The 24,724-nt window shown below is 43.5% G+C and overlaps 2 protein-coding genes and 1 non-coding gene across 5 annotated transcripts; all 3 read left to right on the top strand.

Moving 5' to 3' along the window:
* The first annotated feature begins 4,245 nt into the window (after nt 1-4,245).
* On the top strand, nt 4,246-4,352 carry LOC120680305. The gene has a single exon (XR_005677577.1). It is a non-coding gene; the product is annotated as a small nucleolar RNA R71 (small nucleolar RNA).
* Nucleotides 4,353-9,991: 5,639 nt separating this feature from the next.
* LOC120679664 lies at nt 9,992-15,153 on the top strand. Its single transcript, XM_039961314.1, has 8 exons — nt 9,992-10,232; nt 10,345-10,554; nt 11,129-11,435; nt 11,554-12,007; nt 12,112-13,903; nt 14,008-14,171; nt 14,252-14,392; nt 14,576-15,153. Exons 1-5 carry the CDS (start codon nt 9,992-9,994, stop codon nt 12,703-12,705), a joined length of 1,806 nt encoding a protein of 601 aa, XP_039817248.1. The 3' UTR covers nt 12,706-13,903; nt 14,008-14,171; nt 14,252-14,392; nt 14,576-15,153.
* Nucleotides 15,154-15,701: 548 nt separating this feature from the next.
* LOC120678354 (zinc transporter ZTP29-like) lies at nt 15,702-23,497 on the top strand. Of its 3 annotated transcripts, none has more exons than XM_039959488.1 (13): nt 15,702-15,792; nt 17,501-17,559; nt 17,676-17,768; nt 17,838-17,924; nt 18,009-18,093; nt 18,886-18,947; nt 19,966-20,022; nt 20,701-20,741; nt 20,954-21,021; nt 22,124-22,180; nt 22,262-22,379; nt 22,504-22,619; nt 23,267-23,497. In XM_039959488.1, exons 1-12 carry the CDS (start codon nt 15,717-15,719, stop codon nt 22,550-22,552), a joined length of 852 nt encoding a protein of 283 aa, XP_039815422.1. In that variant the 5' UTR covers nt 15,702-15,716; the 3' UTR covers nt 22,553-22,619; nt 23,267-23,497. The 3 variants fall into 3 exon arrangements, with proteins under 3 accessions (XP_039815422.1, XP_039815424.1, XP_039815423.1); XM_039959490.1 differs by lacking the exon at nt 15,702-15,792 and adding an exon at nt 16,177-16,616; XM_039959489.1 differs by lacking the exon at nt 15,702-15,792 and adding an exon at nt 16,655-16,902.
* The last annotated feature ends 1,227 nt before the right edge of the window (nt 23,498-24,724 follow it).

Raw genomic sequence — 24,724 nt, 5'->3', positions numbered from 1 at the left:
ATAAATAGAAGATAAAAGATACTCAAGGCCGGGAGCAAGGCAGAAGTCAGAGCTCGAGTCAACTGTGCTAGGCTAGCTATATCTATACTTTCTCATTGGTTAGCTCATCAGAGATTAAACTACACAACAGGGAGATCGCTATCGAAACAACGGGAGGAGCCCATACACCCCGGCAACTTTATGTACCTCCTACCCCCCATACCGAACGTGGAGGATTAATCGGGCTCGGACAGGGCTGTCACCACCTACCGGCTATCTCTACAAACTGTGGGTATAGTTGACATCCAGCAACTCTTAGCTAATCTAAACACCATGTCTACACTAGTAAGGGATACTCTAGCGTCCCGCGCGGAGCCCCCACCCTCCGGATGGGCAGACATCACACTAGAGCAATCATATGAATACTAAAGCAGTAGATAGAGTTCTAAGAAAAAAAGACTAACCATCCCCAGCACAGGGCGATCATGCAATGCAAGCATTGAATAATAACGCAACCGTATCAAGAAGAATATATCCGATAACTCAAAACATACTTCAAGCAGATATCGGTTACCATAGTCTAATTCTATTACAAACAACTGAATATTATAAGAGAGAGTTAGAGATGAACCCATACCAGACTCTCGAGCAACTCTGGTGACTCGACGACTCCTAGACTTCTCCTAAACTCCACTAAGCCTAAAGACTATGCAAGAAGTGCAAGAGAGGAGAGGAAGTGTGGTGTGTATGTGTGTGTTCTCATTCTCTACCCCCCTTGTATTTATAGCAGGGAGTCACGGGTGAGAACCTTCACAGCCGACCTAAGGGACCAATGGGGAGGCACCACATGCCCTGGTTGAGGCGTTGGGGCCCACGGGCCAGGTCGGCCGACCTGGTAGGTCGGTTGGCCTGCCCGGGCCACCAACCGCCCCCAACTTCTTCTGGCAGGCTGTCCTGGGCCTCTTTGTCTGATCCACATTGGGGTTGGCCTGCCTTAACTTCATTTGGGTTGGTTCTTGGGCTACACTTGGTCCATCTGAGCCTGAATCGTCGCTCTGATAATTTTTGTGATTTTATGTCTGGGCAAAGTGTGCTTGCAACCTGCATATTAGCTCCAAAATACAACTTGTATTTTCTAAAAGGTGAAGTGTGGTTTAGGGACTTTATTGGATAAAGATGCATGTAAGAAATGCAAACTCTCATGATTTTTTGATCAAGTTGACGCCTAGAAATGATCGTTAGTGAGCGTCAACAAGATCCCCAAGCTGTCCTTTGCTCGTCCCGAGCAAAGTAGGACAAATCAGGTTGTTGATCAGAAAATCACTTTGACTCGTACTTTACCTGTCATGTCATAGTCTGAAGCAAAGAGATTCTTGCTTAAATAGGTTGGCTATCATACCTTTGCACAATTACCTTACTCCTTCATGGGGCTTTTTAGCCATCTCCTTGTCTTGGGCCGTTGAGAGTTAGAACGGTGCATAGAGTAGTACTTACTTGCTCATAGATCCGCAATCCATCTGGAGATACTTTTTAAAAGAATTTTGAAAACATGGCAAAGTTCCTAGGATAACTCTCTCGAGACACTCAACTTGTATTTCCTTACCAGGGCAGTATTTGCCTTTGATCTTTCCTACTACTACAAGCCTTTGTGGAGCTCAAGGTAGGATAAAAACAGGGCACACTTGTATTCTATATATTGTAAAGTCAAAGAGATGATCCATGGAGAAACAAGTCATGCAATCTCGATCAAAAGTTGCAAGTGTATGAGTAAATGGATGGGTGGATGGATGAATGGATATGTCTTACTCCTTGATGCAATAGTTGTCTCTCTCGAATCATCCCTTGTCTCTTTCTCTCTCTCTCTTTTTTGAGACATGATTACTCCCTTTTTTCTCTCTTTTTTTTGTCATGCTTCTTTGGCATGCCATCTTTTCTCTTTTTGGGGCAACCATAATATGACTTTATTTCATTGCAGGGATGTTCTACGAGAGAGATCACCATGACATGGAGCATTTATTAATGTGGAATGGATGGATGGTAGTGCTAATTTCCAGTGTAGGAATGCAGCAAATGGATGGAACATGTGCGTGCTTATGATCCAAAAAGCATGAAAAGCATCTCACTAGGGTCACACAATTTGACAAAACTCAACAGAACATCAAGCTGCATATGTGTAAGGTTTTTCATGAAACATGACATATGACTCTGGTAGAACATTGCATATCACTGGAGAACTAGCCTTTTTAGATTTTTTTTCGAAAACAACTCCAGACTTCAAGCATCACTAGAACAAACTTGCACAACCTTATTTACCATATCTGAACTCACGACAACTTAGACTTGGATCAAGCATATGCAACCCACGGAACTTTCAGGTTCATAGGCAAGATATTTGCATAACCAACAGATTTAAACTCAAGAGAACTCTTATTTTCAAACTAGGCACAACAGACAAGATAGAGCAAAGCAAAACTTATCCTTTCAACTTGTCATAAGGAGTTAAAACATTCTTACCGCGCATGATTAAAAAGGGAAATAAAGCAGTAAATTTTTATTTTGTTTTTGAAAGTTTTTATCAAATTTTATTCAAAGCAAATAAAGGGATACAGTTGACTTAGGGGAAGGAACCTCCCCCAGGCTAGCTCTTGGTTTAGGGTCCAAAAAGTAGGACCTTTCTCCATACCTGATCAGGTCAAGGTCGTTTCGTCCGTACCTGGAGAAGTAGTAGCGGTCGATGACGTCTTGTTCTTCTTGCGGTATTTCTTCTTGGTCTTCTTTGATGGTGTAGAGCGGCACATGAATATGATCCTCGGATGTCGGATAGATAATTTTCAGATCTTCCCATACTGTATTAGTGATGAAGTCAGGGATCTTCTGGTCGTCTTCCACTAGCTCGGTTGATGGAGTATGAATCTCCCGATCCTCCCAAGCTGGCTTGAAAGGGGAGTGATAATCTTGATCATCCCAACCGGGTTCTGCCCATAACCCATGTTTCTCACTATCCTCATGAATCAGGAATACCTCCCTCTTGTTTGGAAACTTGAATTTCATGGTCTTTCTCATGATACGGAGGCTGATTCTTCCTATCCCTACATCAATTATGGCATTTGTATCTTTGAGGAATGGTCGCCCAAGTATGAGCGGGATCCCAAGATCTCCTTCTATATCAAGGACTATGAAGTCCACTAATATGTAGGTATTCTTGACCTTCACCATTAACCTTTCCACAACTCCTTGTAGATATCTTATCGTGGAGTCCGCCAGCTGAACACACATAGTAGTAGGGGAAATTGATGGATAGCCTAGCTTTTTGAATGTTACTTGGGCATGATGTTGACGCTGGCTTCAAGGTCACACAGTGCGTGATCAAATTCATAATCAAAGATTGAGCAGGTGATCACTGGAGTTTCGGGATCTTCTCTTATTGTGGCTGCTAACTCGCCCCACGCACCTCTTCTTGGGTGTGTGAGCTTCTCTGCATAGCTGAGGGGGTATCCTGCTAAGTGGCTCTTTCCACATAGCATTGATGACATTTACGCTCTCTAGGGTTGATTTGGGTTGTCCCGGAATCTTCCCTAGTTCAGCAGCAGGTGCAGCGGTAGCTAGTTGAGACAATTGAGTTTCTAGCGCTTTGTTGAAACTCAGCTAGTTCTTCATAGCGGTGGAGAATCCGTCCATCTTGACATGGATGGTCTCTATAGATTTGTCTAAAGCGGCCAACTTCTTCTGAAGGGACTCATTGATGTTCGCTTGGCCGTAGACTAGATCTCTCAAGGTAGGCTGGTTAGGATTGAAAGAATTTGAATTGCCATTACCTTCTTGGTAGTATGGGCGTGGTTGATTCCACCCCTGACCTCCTTGTGGACGAAATCCATTAGTGCCATTGAGGAATAAAGCTTCTTCTTGGGTTTCTGGGCAATTGTCACCCGAATGTACGACATTCCCACAGACCTCGCACGTCATGCGAGTTTCCAAAGCTTGAAGTGTTTGCATTTGAGCTTTATCATGGGAATAGTCCTCAAATTTCTTGAGGAGGAAATCAATCTTCATAGCGAGCATGTCGGCCTCCTTGACGGAGTGCATACCTCGCTGGTCCGTTGGAGGCGACCATCGCTCCAACCTTGGTTGGAAACCATCTTCTCAATTAAAGAGGTAGCTCTTTCAATAGTCAGCGAGAAGAAGGCTCCACCCACAGCGGCATCCACATGATCACGGGATGACTGAGTCAACCCGTTGTAGAAGTTCTGTAGAATGAGCCAATTGTCCATTCCATGGTGCGGACACGCTAGAATGTACTCCTGAAGTCTCTCCCAAGCTTCAGGAATTGACTCATTTGATGCCTGCTGGAAGTTCGAAATCCGACCACGAAGAGCATTGATTTTGCCCGTCGGGAAGAACTTCGAGAGGAACGCCTTGGAACATTTGTCCCAAGTATCCACAGCACCCTTGTTAGCATAAAACCACTGTTTTGCTCTCCCCAAGAGAGAGAACGGAAACAGACGGAGCCGGATTGCATCTTGCGATACACCCTTGATAACAAAAGTACTGCAGAGCTCCAGGAACTGCTGGAGATGAGTGCTGGCATCCTCATTGGCCTTGCCACAGAAAGGACTGGCTTGCACCATCGTAATAAGTCCCGTCTTGATCTCAAAATTTTTCCCTCCGGTGTTAACCTCGGGCCCGGTAGGGACCTGGTTAGCAGACGGAGCGGAGTAATCACGGAGTGTCTTCTGGGCCTGTCACACCCGGTTTTAAGGACAAAACCGAATGCATAACTATATGTATGCCAGGATCAAGTTTCATACATATAGAGATATTATAAGTGAATAATCAGTAACAGTATCACGTAAAAGAGAAAATAAAACAACTAAAGGACTATCAGAGTTATAAAGCTTATCCTGGAAATGAAGGCTTCAAACTTCACAGGCAATCGACTGGGGGTTGCGTACGCCTAGAACTCAGCAACATCTTCAAATACTTCAACTTTCTCTTCTGAGCAGCAGTAATCAAGGGTGAGTACACTTATGGTTGGTACTCAGCAAGGCCACAAGAAATAACCAGAAAATGATTTAAATCCATCTTTAAGTTTATTAATTATGTGAGGGTCCAAGCCGCTCTTGACCGTGAGCACGGCTAACCAGTTAGTTTTAACTCTGCAGAGGTTGTACACTTTCACCACAATTCGCGTAAAAGTTCTGAAGAACTTTGAACCCAACCACGCATATATACTGATCAGGCACAATACCACACTTCCGAGGTGTGATTGCATAGGGACGCTACGAGGCCTTTACAAAAGCTCCATGTTCCAATTAAATCATCATAATACTCTTGTAAATAAGCATAGACAGAAAGATGGTTAGGGTTACTTGCCTTTCTCCAACGAAAAGCTACTCTTACTGCTCTTCAGCTTTTGCTCACTTGGAACTCTTGATCTTCAATCTTCAAACAGCGATCCTTCTACTCGGGGCAATCAACGACCAACCATACAAAATAATCAAAAACATACATCTAAGAACAATACACCAAAACAAAGAAAGACTTTAAAAGAACTCAATAAAGGATAGGGCTCGTTGCTATGGTTACGAGAGCGAAAGAAATGCGGAAAACGGAACTAAAACGACGATTCTATAGACTAAACGGTGCTTCAAGGATCTAGTCGCGATTAACTATAGAGTTAAGGACTAACAAAAAAATATTTGTAAGACACAACAAAGTGTGCTCACAGAGAATAAAAAGGTCATAAAGCTATCGCACACGTTGCAAGGATCAAGTGAGCGCGAGAATCGATGAAAACGGAGTTAAAACGAAGAAGTTATGGCTAAAACAATGTTCTAGGGACTTGTTTGTGAGAGTTTTGAACTTCCAGGGGCTAACTCTAAAGAAACCAGGGACTTAAGCATAATTAAACCTAACTCGCGAGGGTTAGAAAGCAAAACTACACTTCCTGGACGGCGGGTTCTATTTCCTAAAAGGTCAGGGTCTAAATCATAAAACAAAGGGCTGTTTTGTAAATACTTTTCAAGTGCATAGGACGGTGGGTTGATTTTCTGAAAGCCTAGGGGCTCTTTTGCAAAATGGACAAAGGTTGACCTGTATGGGTCTGGTTTGACCCGGTCTTGGATCAGATCTGGACCATCCGATCTAGATCGGACGGCGGCTGCGGTGGGTGACGCCGGCGGCAAGCGTGCGCGGCGGTGGCGCCGCCGGCGTTGGCCTATTTCGGCCGTCCGGGCACAGTTCGACCCGATTTTTGGACAGGAAGCAAGCACGCGAGGCTGCGAACCTATCTAAGGCATCGGCTGGGTGAGACGGGGGTCGGGATGGGGTGTTCGGTGGCGTGCGGCAGTGCGGCCGCTCCGGCAAGCCCATTGCGCACGGAGTAGAGAAAGGGGAAGGGAAAGAGAAGGCCGGGGAGATTCCTCACCACCACGCGGAGCTCGGGAGGCACCATGAAGGGGCGAAGGAGCGGCAAAGCGATGTTGCAGTGTGCGGCGGCTCGAGCTCGAGCAAGGCGGCGGAAGCTAGGGTTCCGCGAGGCGAGGGCGAAGGCGGCAGCGGTTCGATGGGGCTCAAAAGGGTTCCAGGGGGTTCGGGTGCCTTATATAGGGGACCGGGCCTTAGCGTGCGGGCCATGAAGAAAGGAGCGGCGCGGGGCGTGCGGCGGCCGGACTCCGCGGGTGTCCGTTCGTCGCGGGGGAGACGAACCCGACAGGCGGGCCCCGCCTGTCGGTGGGCTGCAGGAGGGGAAGGCCGGGACGGGCTAGGCCGGAGGAAAGGAAAAAGTAACGCGCCGCCGATGGGGTTTTGGGCCGCAGGAAGGAAAAGGAAAAGGAGGGAGAGGGAGAAAGATTGGGCCGGCCGGGCTAAAATTTGCTGGGCTGAAAACGTTTTCCTTTTTCTTTTCTCAAAACCAACCAAACAAATTAAATTCAAATTCAAACTCAAATATTTGTATTCAAAATTGAACCACAAACAATAACAAATGCAAGGCAGCATGGATGCACAACAACAAAACATTTTCGCTAAATTTTATAAAAAAAATCCATCATTATTTATTTTTACTAAATCCTCTGTGGAGAAAATAAATGTTGGGAAATTTTTAAAATTATGAGAAAATTGTTGTTTTATTTTTAATTTTAATCACATCCTGAAATTCAAAAATTTCAGGGTGTGACAGGGCCATAGCTCGAGGAGCTGACGACAATGCGATGACTGGTTTGGCTGCCGAGAGTGATCTCTGAGGTGATACGAGACGAACTCGCATCCTCCTCAAAAGTGACTCTAGATCGGAATGAAAGTTTTGCGGCAAGTCGAAACCGGTCATACACTACCCTGTTTTCATATCAACAAAGACAAGAAAACAAAGCCAAGTTAGCCTGTTTAGCAAGCGAATACCAATTTCGATTTCGTTCACAACTTTGTCTATATACTTCAATCTGTGCCTTCCCCGGCAACGGCGCCAAAAATGCTTGTTGGCGCCTACCAACGTCATCACCGGGAAACAGCGATGACGCCTGCAGACGCCAATTGGGGTGGCAGTATTTCATGAATCACGAATAAATCCGCAAGCGCACAGAATACCGCTGTAGCATTTTATCCGGGAGTACACTGGAGTGTCATTTATATTTCCGCACGGAAGACGGTGAGTAAAGAGATATAGACTAGTTGATGAACTTTATCTAGATTGGATATTTTCATGCATAAACAGGGGTAAGATAATGACATGATAGGAGGTAGTGTGACACACACACAAACTACCCTCTTGGATAAATAAAAGATAAAAGATGCTCTAGGCCGGGAGCAAGGCAGAAGTTAGAGCTCAAGTCAACTGTGCTAGGCTAGCTATATCTATACTTTCTCATTGGTTAGCTCGTCAGAGATTAAACTACACAACAGAGAGATCACTATCGAAGCAATGGAAGGAGCCCGTACACCCCGGCGACTTTATGTACCTCCTACCCCCATACCGAACGTGAAGGATTACTCGAGCTCGGATAGGGCTGTCACCACCTGCCGGCTACCTCTACAAACCGTGGGTATAGTTGACATTCAGCAACTCTTAGCTAATCTAGATACCATGTCGACACTAGTAAGGGATACTCTAGCGTCCCGCGCGGAGCCCCCACCCTCCGGATGGATAGACATCACACTAGAGCAATCATATGAATATTGGAGCAGTTGCTAGAGTTCTAAGAACAAAAGACTAACCATGTCCAGCACAGGGCGATCATGCAATGCAAGCATTGAATAATAACGCAACCATATCAAGAAGCATATATCCGATAACTCAGAACATACTTCAAGCAAATATCGGTAACCATAGTCTAATTCTATTACAAACAACCGAATATTACAAGAGAGAGCTAGAGATGAACCCATACCAGACTCTCGAGTAACTCTGGCGACTCGATGACTTCTAGACTTCTTCTAAACTCCACTAAGCCTAAAGACTATGCAAGAAGTGCAAGAGAAGAGAGGAAGTGTGGTGTGTATGTGTGTGTTCTCATTCTCTACCCACTCCCTTGTATTTATAGAAGGGAGCCATGGGTGAGAACCTTCACAGCTGACCTAAGGGACCAATTGGGAGGCACCACATGCCCTGGTTGAGGCGGTGGGGCCCACGGGCCAGGTCGGCCGACCTAGTAGGTCGGTGGGCCTGCCTGGGCCACCAACCGCCCCCAACTTCTTCTGGGAGGCTGTTCTGGGCCTCTTTGTCTGATCTACGTTGGGGTTGGCCTGTCTTAATTTCATTTGGATTGGTTCTTGGGCTACACTTCATTTTCTAAAAGGTGAAGTGTGGTTTAGGGACTTTATTGGATAAGAATGTGTGTAAGAAATGCAAACTCTCATAAAATTTTCTAATCAAGTTGACGTTTGGAAATAATCGTTAGTGAGCGTCAACACCGAGCCATGTTAGGGCCGTGCTTTTTTGGACCGGGCCCGTGTCAGCCCGTCGGGCTTGGCCCGGTTGGCCAACTATAAAGGGCGGGCGGGTGCGGGGATGCAGGCGCAGAGGGTGTTGAAGCTAGGTTGATCCAAATAATGGTGGTCGTCCGATAGCCTTGAAGCCTCTAGCAAGCGTTGGCTGCCGTAGATTTTAATGTTGTTATATTTTTAGGTATCATTTTGTTGTTCTACAATTCCGAATGTCTCGACGGTGTACAAAAACTCAGCCCTAGATTTTAATGTTTTTATTTTCCTGGCTACCATTTTTGTTGGTGTACAATGTCAAAACACGGCGCAGAGTTACTCTGTTCTGCTGGCTACGGCTGGTGGCTGGTGTTGGTTTGTTGTGAGAGAAAATTACTGCTGGCTGGCTGATGGCTGGTGCTGATTTGATGTGAGAAAAAATATTATTGATTGGCTGAAGAAGCAGCCAATAGAACAGAGCGGTGGTTTAGGGCGGCTTTTGGTTTTTTTGAGAGAAAGGTCTTGTTTGGTTCACACTCGAGGTTCCTAGTGCACACAAGCCGAGAGAAGAATCTCGCTTGCATGGAATGATAAATGAAGTCTATTTGTAAAACTTTTTTAGGGATGAATATAACTTTGGGTAAATTGCATAACTGCCCTCGTTTTCACATCCAACTGCGCCATTGCCCCTCTTTTTTAGGCTTTGCATATCTGCCCCTGTTTTTTGAATCTGAAGCATCCGTCTGCCCTCATTTCTGGACGCCGTAAGAGGAGGTTGTTTGTTTGGAATAAAAAAAAGATTGGAGGAGAGAAAAGGATATGCAATGACCGTATTGCCTTTGTCTTATCTAAACAGCCTCACCTCTCTCTCTCGTGTCCTCCTCCACTCTTTATCCTATCCCCACTCTCTCACTCTCTCCCTGGCGGCGGCGGGAGGCAGGTCGGCAGCAGGAGGGCGGCGAGAGGCAAGGCAGCAGCAGGTGGGCGGCAGGGGGAGGGCGCGCGCGGATCCCCTCGTGGGGCGGATCTAGGCGTAGGGCTGCAAGGGGAGGGTGGCACCGGTCCCCTCGCAGCGCTGGGCAGAGCAGCGCTGTGCGGCTAGATGCTGCAGTCGGTGGTCGCCACACTCGCCGAGGCGGCCGACCTCGCGGGGCGCTGCCGGGGCCCACCGCCGGGCGGGAAGCTGCTGACGCAGAGCGCCATCGACGCGCTCTCCGGGAAGCTGGACCTCAACCTCCAGGACTGCGCGCTGCTCGTCAGGACTGGCGTGCTGTCCGACGCCTCCGGCCCGTCGCCGCCGGCGGAGGCGGACGTCCGGGAGCTGCTCGCGAGCTGCAGATCGGGCACACCGAGGCCAAGAACCGGGCCGTGGATGGGCTCCTTGAGGCGCAGCGCAGCGAGGAGAAGAGCGTGCTCTCCGTGCTCGGCCGCGCCAACGTCTCCGCCATGGTGCAGCTGCTCACGGCGTCGGCGCCCGTGGCCTGTGGTCGCGGAGTCAGGCACCTGCAACGGCCCTGCTCATGTCGGAGGGCGTCCTGCCGCCGCTCATCAGGCTGGCCGAGTCCGGCAGCCTCGTCGAGCGCGAGAAGGCCGCGATCACGCTGCAGCGCCTATCCGCCGCGTCCCCTGATGCTGCGCGCGCGGTCGTCGGCCATGGCGGCGCTGGCCCGCTCATCGCTTTAATCTTCTATGCTTAAATGTGATCGTGACATACCCTTTAATCTTCTGTGCTTAAATGTGATTTTGACATAATTTATTTAGAGTTTATGTGGCCATGTGCTTGTACATTTCGAAAATAAGGGCAAATGTGCAAATCTAGCATGTCATCCATGTCAGGGGTATTTGTTGTCTTTTCAACTCTGTTAACACCGTTAGCTACACTTCACAGAATAGGGGCATACCATATGTTAGGATTCAAAAAAACAAGGCCAAACATGCAAAGTTCAAAAAAGAGGGGCAAACGTGCAGTAAGAGGTGAAAACGAGGGCAGTTATGCAAATGGCTATATAACTTTTCACGACGAATCTAATAACGGTAATTAATCGATGACTGGCTACAGTGATACTACAGTAACCATCCTCTAATCACGCGGTCAAAGATCTCATTATATTTTTCGGAGTTCCTAGCGCAGGGATTCTGGAATTAGTTTTGTAAACTGACTTTATTTGATACCGTAATTAGCCGTCAAAGTTAATTAGCAGTGAAAGTTTTCTAATACTCTGGTGCAGCAACCAAACAGGTCCAAATGCTTACGGGGCCCTGCTCACGAACGGCTACAGGCGAAGGCCCATTGCAGGCGGCCTGTCCTTCTCCTCTCCTGAGGACGGCGATGGCCGACGCGGCGGCGATGGCGGGCGATGGCCCCTCGGCCGCCGGGGCCCGGCGAAGAGGAGGAGGAAGCGTGCCGCATCTGCCACATCCCGGCCGAGGCGGACCGCCCCCTTCGCCACCCCTGCGCCTGCCGCGGAAGCATCAGGTTCGTCCACGACGATTGCCTGCCCCAATGGCTCGCCACGCGGCGCGGGAGCTCGGCGTCTAGATGCGAGGTGAGGTTTCCCCACCTGCTGCGGACGCTGTAACGAGATGGGGGGAAAATCGATTGGGGGTTTTAGGCGCCTGCTTCTTCTTCGATTCACATGGATTTTTTATGCAATCCGATTTCAGGTGTGCAAGCGCGCCATCTCCATCGCCCCCGTCGACGCCGCGAACGCTCCCGCCAGGCTGCCCCTCCCCGAGTTCATGCTCGGCCTGGCCAACAAGCTCTCCTGCTCCTCTCCCTCCTCTTCGCCGTCTGGGTCTGGGAGTTCCTCATGCCCTTCACCAACCTCTGGGTCTGGCGCCTCGCCCTCTCCAGGACCTTGGCTCAAGTGCGCCGCCTCCTCTCCCTCCGTGCCACTGCCTTCTCCAGGCCCTACGCCTTGAGGTTCATTCCCTCGCGGACACCGTCCTCGCCTGCGCCTCCGTTAGAAGAGCCTTCCTAGAGCTCCCCAACCTTACCGATGCCCTTGCTCCCGTTGCACAATGGGTGACGCGGGTCGAAGCTCACCTGCACAACTGCTTTGGAGGCTTGGATACCTTGCAACTGCTTGCGCTGCACACCATCGAAGCATCCCTAATGGTATGTCTGCATCTCTCTCTCTCTACTTATTATTTCCTTTCCAGATAATAATAATTGTAATCTAATTTGTTCCTAACAATTTCCCTCTTTCTCTATATATCCAGGTGGTGATAGGTGATGTGGCATTTGCTCTTCTGCTTGGATTTCTCCCCTTCTCACTGGGAAGAATAGTATTATGCTGTTTCAGTTTTGCCACTGTGGATGTAGCCCTCTCCTGCACTTCAACAGCTTCAGTACTTTTAGTTGGATATGGGTTTATCCTTATGGTGGCGCTTCTCTGTACTGGCTTGCATGCTTTCCAGCAATACTCAAGGGGCGAGCGCCTTACCATCACAATTTATTTTGATGTGTTAACCAACTGGGTGTGCTGGCTGTTAAGCCCTCTTAGAATGCTGACTTGCATACATAGGGTGCTCGATAGGACATGCAGTTTTTTGCAGCACTTCTTCTGGGGGATCATAAGTGTAGCCAATGTTTCTCTTAACCTTGCAGCAATACTTGTGATATGCCCATTGATCTTTGGCTGGTTACTTGATATCTGCACTTCAGAATTGTTTGGTGTGAAAATACCTCAGAAGCTCCGACTTCTGTTTGCTTCATCGTTTGCTTCTAATGCCCTTCACTGGCTTACTGGATGCATCTGTTTGAAGCTTCACTACTCACTTTCCAGTCTTCTTCGCCCGGTGTGTATGTTATAGTTTTGGTTCTTTTGTTTCAGAATTTAACCAGTGGTAGGCATGTGTTTTGCTTGTCAATAGGTATTGAGGCTAGGAGTTAGTGCCCCTTTTGTTCATTCAGTAAATATATACTAACTATATACTTCACGTCTTGTACTTCCATTTTGATTCACATAAGCACAGTTAGTAACTTGTTGGGTACTAAATTCAATGGCCAAATCAATGTGTTATTGTGTGTATGTCGGAGCTGGATTAGTCAAAATAGTCATATGTATCAATAAAAGTACCTATGTGGTCAAAGAAAAGGAAAAAAAGGTACCAAAATTGCATCTTTTTATAGAAGGAACTTTTCATTCTAAATCGCAAATAGTTTTTATATATGGATGATAGAACTAAGACCTGATGTTAAATTAGAATAAACTGTTAGTAGTGCCTGTGTGCACTTTGTCCTTAGGTGGTTCGTGCCTACGTGCACCTTATCACCAATTATGCTTTGCTCGTGTCATGCTATAGCATATTCACTAGAATATGCTTGTATCTCTTAAGGTGTCTTACGAGTCTAGTAGCATATTCCTTTGAATATGTTGTTTGGAGTCTATATGTATCAAGACTGCCCTTTGGGCCTCTTTGAGAGAGAAATAGATTTTCATTTGGGTCAACAATGGATTCCATCATCTTGAAGATTTTGCTATCTGATTAGGTAATTCCCATTCAAATGCACTGAAAGCTTCATCAAATCTGGAGATTAGAAGAATCCCCTTTGAAGTGTAGGCTCACCCAGCCAAGCATTAGTTTGCTCCATATATTAAAATGCAGTTTGAAAATTTCAAACTGTTTCTCTGCTGGTTTTGTTCAAAGCATGCACTCTAGCTTCCCAACCTTTTAATAAATGATGATGTCTTGTGAAAATTTTGTAATTTCTCCTATTGTCTTGTTTATTTGTTGTTCTCATGCACTTCGCTATACCACTCAATTAACATCAATTAACAGATGTTACATATCCAAACGAATCGTGCGCAGAGCTTGTTACTAACATCCCCCCCACCCCATGCTGTTGGCAGGAGATCTGCTGCTGTTCGTATGGTGCTACTTGTGGTGCTAGCGTGGCTTACTTTATTGATATTCAATGCTACTCTACTTGTTGTTCCAGTTTCAGTTGGACGGTCATTGTTGTTTGCCATCCCTCAGTTGCCAGTAGCAGGTGCTTTGAAGTCAAATGGTAATGATTGTACACGGCACCGCAGTTCACTAGACTTGTTTTGTGGACTGAGTTCATATGTTTGATTGTTTCATCTCACTTGTGCAATTTATCTTTTGGCTCAGATCTTTTTGCGTTTGCTGTTGGATTTTGCATCTTGTCAACTATTATTGCTGCCTCTAGAGATGCCTTTGCTTACGTGAAGTCTGGGAGGACACGCCTTCTGACTTCTATTATGTGCAATTGGGGTACACCTGCTTTGAAGAGTTCTCCACTTTTGTTCCTATGGGTGAGTTAGTCGAGGTGGTTTCATTGTTAGTTTTCTGCTTTCTGGTTGATTCAGCTCAGTGACTTTCTCTCTGTTGTCAGGTTGTCACCATTCCCTTTCTGATTGGATTGTTGGTTGATTGTCTACTGATATTACCCTTCGTGGACAATGAAGTTCCAGTTCTCGATTTCTCCTGTACTTGGTTCCTGGGGTTGCAATTGCTGAAATTCTGGACTAAGTTGGTGAGCAGCAACCTTTTCTTATTGCTTTCTTGATCTTGTAGCTTGAAACTTTTGGATCGGCAAAATTGTTTCCTAACCTGTAAGGTGGTTTTAGCTAATTATGCATATTATTACTATTTGACTGGGTTATAATTAGGTTCACTAATTAGCGATGCAACTACTTTGGTTTTATTATTTCTGAAGGTTCACTTGACAAGGATTGCACCTTTCCTGGCCTATGTCATCGATCAAAGGTAGGATCAGAAGCTAACTCAGGCAAGGGAGGATGGGTTTTCAGGGCTCATGGCAATGTGGGTGTTGCGAGATATATTGATGCCGATCATCTTGAAGCTCCTGTCTGCTCTCTGTGTTCCTTATGTGCTCGCAAAAGGTGTCGCCTCAGTATTTGGCTACTCTGCTACCGTGAACTCTGCAGTGATACGTTTTGCATGGCTAGGGATCCTTGCCATGTGTGCGCTCTGTTATGTAGCCAAATTACTCTGCAGGCTCGTCGACAGACTCCACGATTCTATCAGGGATGAGCGCTATCTCGTCGGCCAGAGGTTGCGGAACTATACTGACAATATGTAGCTCAACTCCAGATTCACCCAGTCTTTAGTGTTATTAAACAAGGTTAGGGTCAGATAACCAGATCTTTTTTTCCTGGAACATATACAAGCTACTATTCTTGTGCTGCGTGTATAGGCTACGTTGCAGTGAGAGAGGCAGCAACTGTCACTACTACAGAAAGAGGCTTTGATTCTTTACATTTGTCCCTGCAAGTATTGGACCCACGATCAAAGAGCCATTTAGTCCCAGTTTCAAAGGCTAGGGGATGAAAGGGCTCTTTAGTCCCGGTTCGAGCCACCAATTCAGACTAAAAGTCTATCTTTAGTCCTGGTCGGTGGCTCCAACCGAGACTAAAGGGCCTAAGTCTTTAGTTCTGGTTGGTACCACCAATTCGGAGCAAAGGGTAACTCTTTAGTTCTGGTTGGTACTACCAACTCGGACTAAAGGGTTCTCTATGGGTTAATTCGAAAGGAAAGAATTTCATATAGAGTCATGTGCTGCGTAGGTGGGGTGGTAAGGAAGCTGTGTACAAGATAAAAGGTCTTGAGTTCAAAACTTGGGCGGTGCACCATCATGGACATCCCTTAGTCCCGGTTGTAGCAACTGGTCCCGGTTGCCACAATCTAGACTAAATGAGGTTGGCAACCAGGACCAAAGGAGGTTTCTGTAGTAGTAGTAGTGTTCATTATATATAGTGCGAAAAGTAAGAAGCGATACCTAGTACTGGTTGGTGGTTTTACTGTCCTGGAGGATACATCACCTCCAGAAAAGCTGCATGTTACCGTTATCTCAAGTAAGCCAAAAATACTTGCAGAGCATACTTGTACGGGTACCAAAATTCCCTTTGAACAGTGAGTTATTACAGGCAGGGTTTTAAAATCCGACCGGACCGTCCTAACGGCCGCCCTCCGGTACCGGTTTACCGGACTGGTTAGGCCGGTAACCGGTGGAAACCGGTTGAATTCAAATCCAAATTCAAATAAATTCAAAAACTCCAATGCAACTTTAAATGAATGAATGAATTTTTGAGAAAATTTGACACCATTAGATTCATCACACCTTGAAGTATTTTTAGGAATTTTTTGAGAATTTTTCATTTTTTGATTTCAAATTTAAAATTTAAATTTTGGCCGGTTGGGTACCGGCCGAAACCGGAACCGGACCGGACCGGTTTGACCGGTAACCGGTCAAACCGGACCGGTTCCCACCGGTTAGGTTAACCTTGATTACAGGCGAATGCAAGTTACTTCTACTTTTTCGAAACAAACTGTAAGCTACACAGAAAAGTGATCGAAATCAAGCAAGGCACAAATTTCACATTTTTAGTTTTCCGCATAAAATAAATGCCATGTTCCTTTAGGAGCATCAGTCCAAGCTACTAGTGCGCTGTAGCAAGGAATGAACTAAAATGGTTACCGTGTTAACTAACTAGCTAGCTCGGGTGCAGCTGAGTGCGTGATGGCATGAGGCCCAACCCAACCTAAAGGGGCAATCGGTGACTGCCTGATGATGATGGATGGCAAATGAAAGATGTTTAATTATTTTCTTACCTTGCCTGCAGTGCAGGCATACCTTAACCACCACTGCACTACGTCTGAGGATCCCGCAAAGTCATTCCAAACTTGCCCCACTCAGCTGAACTGGACAGATTGAAGCTAACAAGCATCATCCATCCGTAACTCCTGCTCCACTTGATGCTCAATATCCTTTCCGTTTCATTCATCAGTTGCCTTTATATGTATATGTATATAAATAAAGGGAGACAAACCCACATCGATCCATCTCCATCCCAAATCCACCCATTCATCCAGCAAGTACTTCTCTTCTTCTAGCAGCAGCAGCAGCCTCCTCCTCCTCCTCAAGCCTTCAGTTACCTGGTCCATACGTACTCATGCATATGGATCCCAAAGTTTCTGTTGCTCTTACTCTCTCCCTTGTCGGTGGCTTAAGCACCTCACTTGGTACGGGCAACTAACCATTCCTGCTACTTCCGAAAAGTTCTCATTCTACATTCCTCTAGCTACCTAGGATTTGCATGAGTTGTAGTACCTTTTATTTATTACTAGCATAGTGCCCGTGAGTTGCTATGGGTAATATAAATTTTACCCATACCTACATGAGACCACTAATTTTCCATGTACAGCTCGTGCCGTGACCGCACGAGGTATTAATTGCCTGGTTTTCGATTGGGATTTAGATTAATTTGTTCGGGTTTCTATTAGGATTCCGATTGACAGACCGTGGAATCATTGCTTGCTTTAAAAATAGTAAAGATAGAGATTCATGTGTGGCTTTTAATTTATTCCAACAATGGCAAATATTTGGAACACATAGCGAGCGAGATTTCTTCAAGAGTAAACAATTTCATGGTACTATATACATGCCAGCCATGCATAAGCCAGGATTTATAATCTAGGCAGGCATTGAATACAAGATGTTACCGTACCTCTATATAAGCAGCTACCCTTTTCCTACTGTCTTTTCTAATAATCATTGTACTCTGTTAACCAGGTGCACTACTGTCTTTTCTAATAATCATTGTACTCTGTTAATAACCAGGTGCACTGTTGGCTATACTCAATCGTGCGCCAAATAACAAAACACTCGGGATGTTACAGGTTGATGCTATGACTATTTACTAACAATTGCCCACAGAGTCACGTTCAAAGAACAACAAAAGTTTGGTTGCCTACAAAGTTCACAGTTTAACTGAACATAATTGACCATTTTGTAGGGATTTGCTACTGGACTCATGCTGAGCATGTCTTTCTTTGACTTGGCTTATGATGCCGTCAATGCGATTGGTTTTCTGAAAGGAAACCTTTGGGTAAGAATAGAAAGACCTTCTGTTGATATTTGTAAACTCTTTTTTAAAATTTTGACTTGTGAATTGTAGTTTTTTGCTGGAGCACTGCTATTTTCAACAATTGCTGATGTTTTCCCTGAGCCAGATTGCAATTTGACAGATCAAAATGACAAACAGGTCCACTTTCCCTCAACTTTGTTCAGTTAGTCACATTTGATTGGGAAAGCTAATATATGATTCTCTATATTTCATTTGGAAAAGACGGTTGGTGACAGCATAGCAGGAAAGCAACTTATGATGAGACACCGTCGAAGAGTGATCTTTAGCGTAGTTGTCACAGCAATTGGTAAGCCTTTGGTGGATATATATATATATATATATATATATATATATATATATATATATATATATATATATATATAATTTTCTAATAAAACTATTTGCATATTGTGTTAATGTCTTTGTATACAATAATTTATAAATTATATCAAGATCCAGATGTATTGGGTTCAACTTTGAAATGAAATATGAAACTGATAAAATAAAACATACCATGTGTGTGTTGTAACATTATGTATCATTAATAAGTATGTCATAATGTTTGGAATAAAATCAATAACAGTGATACAAACATGACATATATTTTTGAGTATTTATACACAAATCAACATAGATGTTTATTTCTGTATAAATTTTCATTCTCAATCAGACATGTTGCCTTTAAATAATTTGAAAGAAGCAGGATTACTATAGAACATAATTGTCTAGGGCTTGTTGAATGAAAATGTAGCACAAAACACTTTCTTTATAGGTCATATTGTACATGTAGATATAATTTAGCTAGTGATCCCAGCAGTAAATTTTCAGGTCATATTCAATGAAAATATAATGTTGTTTTTTCAATTTTGGTGGATCTGATTAAATAACGAAATAACACCATTATTTTTCAGGGAATTTCACATAGATGATAAATGTAAAATTATTCAAGCTTATGAAACTCACCATAGCTAATAAATGATCTACTGAGGGGGAGGCGGGGATCTATGGGGGGCGGGGGACTATGTATATATACATGTAATAATATTCCTCTTCTTGTAAGTTTAATTTATTTTAATAATTGCATTAAAAAAATCAACAGTTGCCGGTGTGAGTTTGCAAAATTTCCCCGTGGGTACAGCTGCATTTATTGGAACAACAAAGGTACTGTTCATTATTTCCCATGTTTAGATGACTTAATATTTCTTTGTACATGGTCAATGTTGTAACTCGGTATTTTACTTGCAAAAAAAATATTGCAACAACTTCTGACAACCAAATGCCGTTAGTAATTGATTAAGTAAGGCATGAGTACTCTTCCCTTAGCTTTTTTCTATTGAATTATCAGTTGATGATTACAAGATAAATGAAATAACCTAATATTAAATATTCCAACTATAAGTATTCATACATGTATTATTTCGCATATAATTTCTATATGATGTTAATCATGTCAATCACATTCCAGCCGATTTCATAGTAACTTTTAGTTAAAAAAAACTATTTTAATCCATGGGTAATGGTGGAAACACAATCAATTACTGTCCATCATTTGTGAAAATGTACCTTTGAATTATCAATATATGAATGAGGCCTGAGCTGTAGTTTATTTTTCCTTGTTTTTATTACTCTAGAAGCATGACTTTAGAGAAAAACCTGGAACCAAAATAGGAATTTCTCTCCCTGATGTGGCTAGGTTGCTAGGTAACGAACAACAAGGGTGGAGATATACTCACCCTAAGGAGGCTCTTAGCAACCATTTTAGGTGGTGGACTATTCCTTGCTTAATCTCAAATGTTTCTACCGAGCTCTTGAGTCAACACTAACCCATCTACCATTCATAACAAATAAATAACTTTTGCTCCACCAACTCAACAACTCACGACCATGGATAAGACTACCTCAAACAAACTATTAGTCTAGTTCTTGTCTTGCCAAAGAAAGTGTCCACAACAATCCCGTCGTTTATAGCATGCTAAAGGGGAGCCATGCTTCAATTATCCGAAGCTCAGCCTCAGAACCCAAAGCATTTATCCATATTTTTCTAGCTTCTTATATGTAATTAGCCTAGTCTTCGAAGCTGGGCCAAGCAAGTGAGTTCCTAGTGCGAACCTGAGTTTTGTTATTATTTGTAAATATGTAATGTTGAATGGCTAACTAACTAATATTACCTATTTATTAGGGCTTCCGTGTTGGTTTGAATTTGGCTCTTGCTATAGCTCTACACTACATTCCCGAGGTAACGGAGTCTACAGTGTTTGTGAATGGAACTGGCTATTGGTACATTAATTGTCACCTCACCCATTTCCATGCCATCCTTCAACCTTTCTATTGCTTTTGGTGGGTGTGGTAAAACTTTATATCCCCATTCCAACCTCTTATGACCAGAAAATATTGTACATTTAGTATCTAAGGCCAGTCTTAGTGGGGATGTCATCAGAATTACATGTTATTAAATTTTATAACACATCAACAATTTTGCTGACTTGACTAGCTCATTGTGAGGAGAGAAAAGGTGAGGGTTTCATCCCCATAAATTCAAGTCTCGGTTACCAAAGTCCGATGAAACACAATGAAATGTGCATTGAGGATGTTATTGTTTAATCGCAAGATACATTTGATCACGACACCATGTAAGAATTAAATGCTGTAGCTATGAAACAATATCATGAAACTGTGCACCGAAAGACTTCCATTATATTTCATTATTAAACCGACACTATAGTTTTGGTAACAACTGAATCAAACTATGCACTGAGAATGGTCTAATACGCTTATTAGTTATAATGTGGTGAATTTAGACAGCTATATAGGCAGGCAGTAAGCATATTTCTTCTCTCCAGTCACTACACAGTTTAGTTCATAACACAAATCAAATGTGCTAATATCTGCTACGTCTGCTTTCATTCACCCCCAGGGTATTTCAGTAGCTCTCCCAGCGTACTTTGCCACTAGCAGGTACAGATTATATAACTTTTTACAGAATTATATATGACCCCTTCATTTTTGTATATGTTATAACAAAGTGCTGAATCACAAATTCTACCATATAGTAGCCACTAAATGCATGACAAACAGTCAAAGAAATATGACTTGGCACTTATCTCGAAAATAAAAATAATAATCTTTACATTTTTTGGAAGTACTAACTTTTCATATCTCTGGTGCAGCAAGTGGCAAGCCTTCAAACTAGCAACACTATCGGGCTTTGCAGAGCCACTAGGTGTAATTATTGTGGGTAGGTTGACTATTGATACCTTTGTCTTACTTAACAAAATAAAAAGGCCTCAGAGCAACTGATGTAGAGACCAAGTTCCTTTGTGTTGCTTAAAATATTCTAACTCTAATGAAGACCTAAAGTTTTTGGAGTAGTATAAACTAAAGAGCGTTGTAATCCCAATTCCAAAATCCTAATGAATGCATCATCAATAACATAAGTAAAGATAGCAGTCACTAACCTAAGCAATGCTAGAAGAACACTGATCCTAATCGATGAGACATCTATTTGTAACTAGTGGGTACTATCTGGGCCGTAGAAAAACTGCTCAAATCATTATGATGCAAGAGATGCATTAAAAAGTACACTAATTAATTGGAATTTATACGAGGAACTTAGGCATAAAAAATGCCTCTATGCACTAGTGAATGAAATTTAATTCAATGTTCAGTTAATATAAGTAAAGATAGCAGCCAATAATCTAAGCAATGCTAGAAAGACACTGGTCCTAATTGATTAGACATCTATTTGTAACTAGTGGTTACTATTTGGGCAGTAGAAAATCTGCTCCAATCAGTATGATGCAAGAGATGCATTATAAAGTACACTAATTAAGAATTTACACGAGGAACTTAGGCATAAAAATGCCGCTATGCACTAGTGAATGAAATTCAATTCAATGTTTGGTTAATATAAGTAAAGATAGCAGCCACCAATCTAAGCAATGCTAGAAGAACACTGGTCCTAATCGATGAGACATCTATTTATGACTACTGATTACTATCTGGGCTGTAGAAAAACTGCTCAAATCAGTATGGTGCGAGAGATGCATAAGAAAATACACTAATTAACTGGAATTTACACGAGGAACTTAGGCATAAAAAATGCTATGCACTAGTGAATGAAATTTAATTCATTGTTTAGTTGATTTAATGAGGAACCTAGGGATAATTTATGTATTATTTATCATTATTAGAAAATAGAAAGAAGAAAAGTTTGGTTCCAAATAAATGTTAAACCTTTACAAATGGTAACACATCATGATACCAAAAAGTTATTGGGTTCTATATAGTTATTTATGTTGTACCTCAATGCAATGAATGTGAAACCAAATTTCTTTCAGCATACATATTCCCAAGCAATTTGAATCCTGAAATATTGGAAGGTCTACTTGGATTAGGTAACTACAATTTTGTTAAAAAACATTTCCTTTTAAAAACTAAAAGTATTCACTCAATTGATATTTTTATTTTTTTTTCAGTGGGAGGAGTGATGGCTTTTCTAACATTGTATGAAATGCTACCATTAGCATTTGAATATGCTGGACGCAAGGATGCTGTTAAAGCAGTATTTGTTGGCATGGCCTTTATGTCAATGAGGTTTGTCATGCTCTTAGCATATGGAATAAGCATACACAGATATCTCAAACTACATATAGTAGGATGAGAACGTGATCTGGTTAGTTTGATAAACATAGTAATTATGTATTTCTTTCTTCTGCAGCTTGTATTTCCTAGATGTTAGTCTCCCAAAGGAGACGAGTGCTTATTAACATGATTTCCACAAAAACCAATAGATGCTATGGTCAAGAGCATTACAACATGGGTGTCGCAAACAAGGTATCTTACAACTGATACATAGAATTATCATTCTTTGCTAAGAGTAAGTAAATCAATTATCATAATTCTTTGAAAAACTATGAAGTTTTGTGTTTACTAGAAAATGTAGCTTCATAAACTGTAGAGGCATCTATTTGAACTTTTAAACCCATAGAGATTCCTGCCGATAGAGATCCATTGCTTTTCATGGTTGAAATAACATTGAAATACTAAATAATGAGTGTATGAATCTGCTACAATATTTCACTTTGCGGTTTCATTGTGCATTAAAATTATTAGGATATCATAAAAATAATAGTTTGAGATATCCTATCTTATGGTAGCTCAGAAAAGTGAAAGACATTTAACATATACATCAAATATTTTCATATCTATATTCAACAAACTTAATTGTGCATACACTAAAAGGTACTTATGTTAAGAAAGGACATAAGAAACTCAGTTAACTACTTAAGAAACAGATACTATCTATGCATTTGCCTATTTCACATATAGAAAACAACAATATAAAAATAACTAACATCAGTTATATAATGGTTTAGTATTCTCTTGCATGCAGAAAAATGACATTACGTGGGCTAATAACAAATAGACCAGAGTACATTTGTCTTTTATTAAAAAGTGATCAGACGAATCATCATGTACAGGTGTTGATGGGAACTGGGAAGCGATGTGCCTACGGTTCTACACCATCAGATGGTTTAGAAATAATCGATAATATAATGACGGCCAGTGGCAGATCAGGGGTGGTTATCAATATCCTTGTAGATATGTGGCCATAATTATCAAGAAAAGAAGCACAAGCAGTTTAGATAGAAGATTGTATATATTTTAAAATAATATATATTAATGGAAATAAGTGGAGATTGATGCTTGAATCTCACAAAGTGCAGCAGCTCACTTCACTTTATTTGACCATATGGATGGGATGGGATGGCTCACTCACTGATGATGGCGCCAACTCCTCCTTGTTGCTAGCTGTAATCCGAATCAATTCCACTGGGTTTTATTGGGCCATTTGGGATTACCTGGGCTGTGGCACATTGACTATCAAGAGGAATTCACAAGGCAGGCAGGCAGTAGGGATGAAAATGAAAGCGGTTGTTGGGGATAAGAATAACGGGTACCCCTAACATAGCTCACCACAGTAATTAAACCGAGTGGTGATACAAGGTGGTACGAAACAATCAGGCCCGGGACAACGCCCAACAGACCAGGCGGCCCGGCATGGGGAGCACAGCCCAATACCTCCGAGAGGGTACCACCTTGCCCGAGCCCCGACCCCCGAAGGAGGGGGACCCGTCTCGCCTGACCTCCGCGAAGGAGTTCCGTCTCGCCCGACCCTCCCGAAAGGGCCCACTCAGTCTACGGCTGCGGCTCTCCGGGAAACCGGGAGCATCTACGGTCAAAAGATGGCCACCGGACGTGACCTCGGGAAGTCAGGGATGTGACCACCCCACGCCCTACGCCGTCCGGATGGAGACGTTGCCTGCCCTCTCCGGCTGACGTCACCAACAGTGGACGAGAGGACGTGCGCCGCGCTAGGATGGGACGGGACGACATACCCCACAGTGGAGGACGTGGCAGCCAGGCGGGAATCCTGTCTCCCCACGATGCTACAGTGGGCACTGTGTCAGAACGTACGAACAATAAATCCCAACGGTTCAGTCAAGATAGGTCAACAGGACCCACCATAGGGTTAGTAGGCGGGGGTCGGGAGTCGCCCGACCCCCACGCCCCTTCTTCTCCATCTGTGTACATGGTCACCCCATGGACTATAAAAGGGGGAGACGTACCCCTCGCAAGGGCATCCGCAACAACATCCGCACTCATGACCCCTACACACACACAGAGAGAGAGAGAGAGAGAGAGAGAGAGAGAGAGACAAACACACACATAGCCCTGAGACTTGGGACCCCTGTTCCCTCTCTCGCCCATTTGTAACCCCTAATGCAAGCATTGAATAGAAGAGCACGTGAGCTCAAATCGTAGGGACATTCCGCCCCTGTAGGTTTTTTCTAAAAATTATTTACCATAGGCCACACAGCTGCGTTCATATCTCTAAAATCTTACAGTTTAGACGAAAATATCCCAGGTCATCCGAG

This window comes from Panicum virgatum, chromosome 6N (assembly GCF_016808335.1).
Source record: "Panicum virgatum strain AP13 chromosome 6N, P.virgatum_v5, whole genome shotgun sequence".
Taxonomy (NCBI): domain Eukaryota; kingdom Viridiplantae; phylum Streptophyta; class Magnoliopsida; order Poales; family Poaceae; genus Panicum; species Panicum virgatum.
Note: the sequence above shows the minus strand (reverse complement) of the source record. Positions and strands in the feature narration are given on the sequence as shown.

Excerpts from the sequence above, each read along its gene's own strand:
- LOC120679664 (XM_039961314.1), top strand. The coding sequence starts at position 9,992 with ATGCTGCAGTCGGTGGTCGCCACACTCGCCGAGGCGGCCGACCTCGCG. Across the intron at positions 11,436-11,553 it reads GCTCGGCGTCTAGATGCGAG|GTGTGCAAGCGCGCCATCTC; the intron begins GTGAGGTTTCCC and ends ATCCGATTTCAG. Across the intron at positions 12,008-12,111 it reads CCATCGAAGCATCCCTAATG|GTGGTGATAGGTGATGTGGC; the intron begins GTATGTCTGCAT and ends CTATATATCCAG.
- LOC120678354 (XM_039959488.1), top strand. The coding sequence starts at position 15,717 with ATGTTACCGTTATCTCAAGTAAGCCAAAAATACTTGCAGAGCATACTT. Across the intron at positions 15,793-17,500 it reads ACCAAAATTCCCTTTGAACA|GTGCACTGTTGGCTATACTC; the intron begins GTGAGTTATTAC and ends GTTAATAACCAG. Across the intron at positions 17,769-17,837 it reads TTCTGAAAGGAAACCTTTGG|TTTTTTGCTGGAGCACTGCT; the intron begins GTAAGAATAGAA and ends TGTGAATTGTAG.